At 40.8% G+C, this 8,132-nt stretch overlaps 1 protein-coding gene across 1 annotated transcript; it reads right to left on the reverse strand.

The window, feature by feature from the left end:
• Positions 1–67: 67 nt before the first annotated feature.
• Positions 68–8,100, reverse strand: SCRN3 (secernin 3). The gene is made up of 7 exons (XM_042821933.1): positions 7,933–8,100; positions 7,577–7,758; positions 6,892–7,091; positions 6,252–6,464; positions 3,651–3,813; positions 3,127–3,307; positions 68–1,948 (listed from the first exon to the last, which is right to left on the reverse strand). Exons 1-7 carry the CDS (start codon positions 8,098–8,100, stop codon positions 1,793–1,795), a joined length of 1,263 nt encoding a protein of 420 aa, XP_042677867.1. The 3' UTR covers positions 68–1,792.
• Between the last annotated feature and the right edge of the window lie 32 nt (positions 8,101–8,132).

An 8,132-nucleotide genomic window follows, 5' to 3' on the forward strand; every position in this document is an offset into this window, starting at 1 on the left:
CTTCTTTGAAGTTATCGTGGAGCTAGTGTGGAAAAACTGATGATCCAAAATAGGACACAGATGCAAATTAATTGTCAGATACAGATATTCATGAGGATAACGGGTAAATACAGCATATTTTAATTAAATATACCATTTAGTTCACAAACATGCACTCTACTATTGAATTTCTAAGAAATGATGATGGTAAGACATGCACAAAAGGTTGACAGTTGACTCAAGCTTATTTCCTTAGACAGCCTTATTACTGCCACTCAGTCAGTATATGATCTATATATACATGATCTATATAGGAAGTTGAAGAACTGTTACACTGACCCATTCAATTCTCGGTGTGGATCTGAATATGCTACCACCACATTAATCAAAAAGAACAGATCTGATCAAGTTTTCTTCATCTTATTTGTTTGGCAGCATATTACAATCCTCATTTTATATGTATTTCTTATATCTGCCTAGAATGCTTTTTCTCCTGGGAATATAGAATGGCTTGCAAAATATCAAAACTTTGTTTAGTTTTCTTACATCTGAGATGACTCCAGAAACTGAGGAATATAAAGCATTCATCAAAGGAATGGTCTTTCTGTGGCCTGTAGGGATATTGCATCTGTCTATCTTGTCTATCACTGTCTATCACTACTATCACTGTAATTTCAAAGCTCCATTTCATTTTACACATTCTCTTCTGAAGGTCCACAGAAGCACTGAGATTTTTTTCCTTGGCTTGTAATTTTTATCATGCTTGATCACATAGCAAAGTCAGAACCTTCCTTCCTTTTTTTGCTCTCTTTATCCCTCATTATGGTTAATAAAAGTAGTGTCACAGCTTGACCGCTGCTTTTAGCAGGACTGTGGAGGAAAAGCTTCATTAAATCAACTTCTTTGTCTAGCAATTTTAGTGTAACAAGGTATGGCTAAAATAAAATGAAAAAGTTTGGAGAGTCCTTTTAAGTTCTCCATTGAGGATACATATATGCTTATGTACCCTGACTTATTAATTTCCAGTTGCTTTGTTTAAAACAAGCAAACAAAAACATTACAATAAAGTTTCTTTAAATGCTTCCTTTAAAAAAAACTTCCACACAACATTATAAAATGTATTACAGAATTAATTTAAAATAATTATATTGCATGTAAATAAATTATTTTTGGTATCAGTGGGAAAAATAGGGAAGTGAAAATTGGTAACTTGCAAGATGTTTGCTTTGAATTTCAAGTAATCAGATTTCACAACAAATCGTGACAAAGTTATGATGTGGATTCAGTACTGTTTAAGTTCTTAGCCTCATCCTATGTTAAAGGAGTAGAATGTATGAAATGTACCTTAGACAGTATTTATCGAAGAGCTGAACATCAATCTTTCTTAACCATACCACTTTCCTTTTTATTCAGTGAAACCAATACTTTCTACATTCTAGCAAGACTTCCAGCCTGGTCATTTAAATTCAGGCAAGGAGAAACTCTGCTGCAATTATTAATTTGACTATAAAAGTTACACATGTGTAACATGGGGCTGTTCTGCAACTTAGTCAAGCTACTGAATTCTAATTGCATCCGTGTGTTGTATCAGTCCCTTTTGACAGCTTTTTGCCAGTTACAAAGGTACTGCATAGCTCTAAGGGAGGCTTTTCTGCCTTCCTTCCCACAACCAAAAGCTGTTTGGCCTGAATAGAAATCCGCATCTTTAAAACTGTCTGTACTAAATAACTGGTGTATGGAAAACAGGAGGTAATCTATAGAGCCACTCCATTAGAAGAGGTAAATATAAAAGCTATCCATTCAAACAGTAATTTTAACCATATATTTTGAGTTCTTCATCTACACACTGTGAAAAAAGGTTCCCCAGTTGGTTTGTGTCAGGACATCCATTTTGCAGAATTGATTCCATTTCACTCATCTTCCTTTTCTCCAGTGTCTGTATCTTTTCCAGCATTTCTTTACCTTTGCCCTGCAAGAAGGAATGTCTGTGTTTCACTGGAAGCTATACAAGACATGTAGTGTTCATCCCCACAAAATGCTGTTGTACTGTCCTTATTTAACCCTATAGTTGTTGATAGAAGTTAGCAAAATTGGCAAATTTTCTTATATCTTTCCTAATACCTTGGACTCTCTCCATTTCCCTTACATCCTTTGACTGATGTGCCTGGGAGGGGAGCTGCTCTAGGAATTTAAGCCAGCAAGACTTCAGAGGGTGTATGTCCATTTTTTAGATCATGTTAACTGTGTAAACAGGAGAGACACTACTGTTAGAAGTACCTGCCTTCCTGTTTTACCTCCGTGCTCAACTATCTTTGTGATCTTGTTTTCTTTCCTGATGTCCAGGGAAATTCCTCTATATGTACTACTTAATGCTACATTATTTTGGCTGCTTCAGAATAACTTCTGTGTAGTTCAGATATTTCTGTAGTGCTTGCTACATCCACGCTGCCACTTAGATCAGCAAAATTAGGATCCATGTAACTGTTAGGTCCAGAGCTACCTACAACTTACGTGTTGTAAACATGCGGCTAAAATGTATCTGTATTTGATACAACTTGGCACTGCCAGTATCCTTAGAAGGTGTACTAGTAACAGTGTTGCCATGATTGTCAGTGAGATGCTAATTTCGTGGGGAAAAGAGCTCTGGAAGAAACAGGAGAATAACAGGAAAAAGTAGGAACAGAACCTCAGTTTGAATAGTCCAACTTCTGTTTCTAAGGTTGTTTGACGTGACATGCATAAGAGAGTCTGTCCATACCAAGCAATGGTAAAAGGCATGATCTCCTTGCTGGTAGAGATCAGAGCCCCGAAGAGTTTTAAGTGCTTGCCTCAGGAGCTGTATATTTGCCTGCAGCTGCTCAACCGCTTCCCTGTTGTCTGACTAGTGCAGGCCTATGTAGGGCCTCTTTCTTTGCAAGATAAGCAGCATAGATACTTCTCTGGAGCTACGCATAGGGGTACAGCTGGTTTCAGTTCTAAGAGTTAGAAACATATGCCTGCCAGATTCCAAGATGACTGGCTTCTGGAGCACTACTATATTCTTCACCATTCATCTAAGGGCATTTAATGATACCACATTAACAAAATGTGAGCAAGATGCTTATATAAACCACCTGCTTGGACTGGAATCTAATTTAATCAACATACCTTCATAGTTTCCATAACTACAGCAGCATTTTCATGTTTTTTATAGAGCTCATGTCTTCGATCTGGCTTACTCTGAAAACGTGGCTGCTTCTTGACTGGATCATCAGGACCAAATGTAGGGGAGGTAGTTTTTAATAACTCAGTAATTCCAGGCACAAAAATGAAAGGCTTGAACACAGATCTAGGAAGAGAAAATAGAACACAGATCTTTACTGTATAGCTGCGTTAAAAAGGAGGCAGTAGATTGCTGTATTTTCCCCATACTTCTACTTCCTTCTCACAAGGAAGAAGTCTGAAAAATCAAAAATTCTCCAAACATGTCTTTAAGTCAGCGTGATAGCAGCACTTTTCACTAATTAAGTTGGTAGAGGATGTTAATGTACATAACAAGCATTACATTCCCCCACTGTTCGGCTGGGGGTTCTTTGGAAAACAAAACAAAAAGGACTACAGTTAGACAAACTGATACACTTTTCATGTAAGAATTTACAGCTTTTCATCATTATGTCTTGCTGCTGCGTCACCTTGCAGGGTCTGGAGTTCCCGTAAAGAAGTGAATGCATGGCAGATTAGGGTCCTGAGGCAACACAGACACCATGCTTCCAGTTGTCATAAAACCACCTTCCATATTAATGCCACTCTCTTTGTCACGAAGAATTTCCATCATTGTTTCAGAAGTGATAGCACCTATTTCAGATACAAAACAATCATGTACACACAGTGCTATTTATACTGCCAGCTGGTACATTTTCTGCAACTGGCTGCTTTTACCTTTAGTAGGCAATGCCAACCTTACTTTTTCTGTTTGGAAAAAAAAAAAAAGCCAAACCATACTTTACTATGTAACACTTCAAAATATCACTGTTTTCCCCCAAGTATTTATTTCAAAGAGTAAGTGATAATGAGCTACAACATTTGTGACTTCAAAAAGGATGAGGGAGGGAGGGAAAGAAGGTGGGTGATGCTTCTCAGAAAGATGTGGTGCATATGGCTTGCAAATGGTCATCCACACAGTAACAGTAATTTTTCAGGTGAAAATCAGTAGCTTGGATTAGAGGCTGAACTTTGTAAGTACTGTGCTGGAGTTGAGAAGACAAACAGTCATATTCGTCATTGTGATCTGTACACAGGTAATGCTTTGAAATGTAAGAAGTAACTGCGTGGATTTTGTATGCCTTTGAAATGAAGCCCTGAGACTTTTTCTTTGCTCTAGCATCTGACCTTCCAAAGCACAAAAGCTTCAAGTTGACGATCGGAATGATGAAATTCATTAACTTATTTTACACACAGAATCAACAGAAACTACAATAGTAAATCCATTTTTAAGTGCTAACTGCCTTTGAGAAGTATAGTACCAAATGTCTTTATGATAATAGTTCTTTCTTCTCAATGGGGTGAGCATCTAGATGCTCAGCATCTAGTCTTCACACGCTGTTGCTGTTCATATACACCATACACCAAAGCTGAAACCCCAGTAGCCCTAGGCAATCCAATATTCCAACAGGCAGCACTTGCTATGCTTTTTTTGAATTTGTTGTACCAGCTGAGCGTATACTTAGAACAGAATAAGACTAGTCTTTTTTCTGCTGGGAAGGACCATCTACATTTAGTCTCTGTGGTTGCCTCAGTGAATTCTAGCTGCATAAAGACATTTTTTAAACTGTCTTGCTGTTTGCTTTTAAAATACACTATTGATAAGTCAGATGTGCCTTTAAAAAAAAAAAAAAAAAGCAGTACAAACTGTCTGTTGTCAGGCCTACAGGAAGATAATCTCTTGTCAGTATTCTCACAGTTGTCCGGGCAAGTTGGAAAATAAAAATCAGCAAGCTGGACAAATCAATGAAACTAAGCAGCAGTTGGTTTGTGAGCTGCAAGCTGGCAACCTGTCAAGCAGAAAAGGTGTTGCCTATTTTCCACTAGACTTTTTTTTTTTTTTTAATTACTTTATATTCCTAAAATACATTCCTTATTATTTGAAATGGAATAACATTTATCTAAAAATGGTCTTCATGTGGTAGGAAGCATGGGAGAAAAAAAAAGCTGTAATGCCATGGAGGGAAAAAGCTGGGAGGATGGATTAAGAAACCAGTGATTTTACTGCTCCTTTAAACCAAATAGCTTCTAGTTAGGACACCTATTTAAAATAAATCTAAACGGAACTGAAACCATGTGAGGTTGATAACCTGAACACCTAGTGTGATTGTTAAAATGGCTCAGGTAATGCCTGAAAATGGGGATTTAGAATGAAAACACTGATAGAATCTCAGCATTGTTATCATACAGGTAAATACAGGTATTATGAAAATGCTTTCAGTATTCAGAACCTGCAATTCCCAAAATGAATGCAGGATTTACATGATTGCTAAAGCAGAAAAGCAAAAAGTAATTCATTCTGATGCATGAACTAACTGCTGAACTTGGTCTGATGGAGCTCAGCCAAATAAGTAAAAAACTCTGGGGTGCAGGGTTACTGGAGTTCAAATTAATTACTTCAAATGAGCAAGTGAAGGCAGATGTATCAAAAAGCTGCCAGGTGGATGCAGTTTGAAGTAATAGCTTCTCTCTAGAGAGGTCTGAAAATAAATAAGTTGGTGATTAGGAGCACCTGCTTAGAGTACAGAAAATTCTTTTATTCTGCTCTCAGTGTTTCACATAAGGTTAGAGTAGCAGTTACAGTGAAATCACAAAGATTTAAAAAACAATCTCAAAAATAAACACAATATAAGGTATGTGAACACTGTGCTGGTGAATGGCACTAGATTAAAGATGTTCATGGGATTCTTTATGGCTGCCAATGCTTGGGAGTCTGTTTTAGCCTCTGCTTTTTTAGTTACAGGTACAGTAGTGATATACAACATACCAGAACGATTCACAGCGTGCTCTTACAGACTTTTTAGCAGTGTGGTCTCAGTGTTGTTATTGTAGCTGGGTGTTTGATATTGGATGCTTGCTTTATTTTTTTTCCCTCTCACCAAATTGGCAAAAATGGACAAAAGTCTCCAAAGTTCAGTGTTTCTTCTTTAGGAAAAACATGTGAAAGATTGCCCGCATCAGAGGTTTACTCATCTATGATTTAAATTAACGTAGCTCACCATGCAGTCTTAAAAAAAAAAGAAAAATGATACCTTTATTTTTGTTCAGAAGTTTGTAGCCTTCACAATAGCGGCTTCTGGATGTAGTCATTCTAGCAGTATTTACATAAGAATACGTGGCAGCAAAATCAAATTCCTTTTCCCCATCCCACCAGCCCTTGCTTTTGGCATATTCCTTCATCTCCGGATGTTCTCTGTCAATCTTGGTTGTGATAGAGAGCTGGTTGGAAATATTCCGCACACCTCCTGTTTGTAAGGTGAAGAAAGAATCATTTGAATACAGTGAACGCTTTTTCCTCTCCTACTGTTTACATTTAATTCCACTGCTACCAGTGTGACTCCACTGAGTCATATTTCAAGCTCTGTCCTGACAGTTCCCATCCTTACATTCTCAGACTGCAAAAGACATAGCCCAACACCTCAGGGCGCACTGACCCTGTCAGCACTGACTGTTACCAAACTGAATTGATTACTACCATCCCTAAGACTGTACGTACTGCTGCTGTTCTCATCCTGGCCTGCTTGCTGTCCTCTGTTCTTCAAGTTGCAGAAGATGCAACTCCCATCCATGTCCTGAGGCTAGTTTCATGCCTTCATGAAGTGGTAAGTGAAAGCTCGAAAACTGCCACTTGTCACCACATTCAAAATACTTAAAAGAGAGTATCATCCATACCTTCTACTTTTTCTGCTGCCCAGTGTTTTCCTGATGTCTCCAGCACCCACGCTTCCTTTCTGTCAGCTATTAGAAAGCTGTTATGGTATGTAAAGGCCATGTGGCTCTCCATGCAGTTTCCTCCCTGGCCATATTTTTCTAGCAAGTCAACTATGACAGTAAGAGCCTTTTCGGCTGTGTCCGCTCTCTCAAGTCCAAGCCTAAAACAGAAGGAAGACGTTATCTTTGTAATGACGAGCTTGAACGTAACTATTCAGCATGACTATTCAGATCGAACTGGAATGCACAAGTAGTTGTCATTATTTACACGGAGATGGGCGGCTAGTTAAGTGTGAGAGGGGGGAAAAAGCAAGTGAGTCCGGACCTTAGGAAAGGCCTACGCACTGCGTCCTGAAGTGCAGCCGTGCTCCTGTTACAAGTCTTGTTTCAGATCAGTTTTGTAGAGAACAAAAATTCTTGATAACTTCCTTGTCAGACTTCATTTTGGTGTGTGATACCTCTCCCAACCCCAGCTCCTGGCACAGAGGAATGAGCTAACTGCTGTGCCAGTAAATACTTATTTTTAACCACGGTGAGAACAGCAGAAGAGACAGATGTGTTATTTATTTACCCATGTAGCTCAATGCAAACATTTTGAAATTAAGTTCTGAATCCGGTCCCATTTACCAAAGCGGCGTGTGCAGACCTTACGAGATCCATGCCCAGGAGCGCCTCGGCACCGCACACCTCCTCGCGGCCCCACACGGCCTCGTTCCCGATGCACACCCCGTGCTCGTTGGCGCCCATCTCTGCGCCCCACAGCCAGGACGGGCGGCTCAGGACCACGGCGTAGGTTTGCTCCGCTTGCTCAACCGCGATGTAGGTGCACTGCAACGAGACGCGGCAAAGACGTCGCCTTTAACGCCGCCGTTCCCGCGGGCATCCGCACTCCCCCCTCACTCCACCCCGCGTCCTCCCGACTCGCCGCGCGGAGCTCCGCTCGGGCTGCCGGGGCCGCTTCCGTAAGCGCGCCCCGTCTGGGCGGCCCCCTCCGCTCCTCACCTCCAGCTGGGCGCCGGGTGGGTGCGAGGCGGCCGGGACGTACAGCACCTCCTGCACCTCGTCCGACGGCCGGTCCGAGTTCTTCCCGAACACCACCCGGCCCCCGGCGGCGGCGGGCGGCAGAGCCACGAAGGTGTCGCAAGAGCGGGGCGGCCGGCGGTCAGCCATGCTGGCGGCGGCGGGGAGGAGCGGAACGGAGC

This window comes from Centrocercus urophasianus, unplaced genomic scaffold (assembly GCF_019232065.1).
Source record: "Centrocercus urophasianus isolate 14NV4802_14NV808 unplaced genomic scaffold, USGS_Curo_1.0 seq_20, whole genome shotgun sequence".
Lineage (NCBI taxonomy): Eukaryota > Metazoa > Chordata > Aves > Galliformes > Phasianidae > Centrocercus > Centrocercus urophasianus.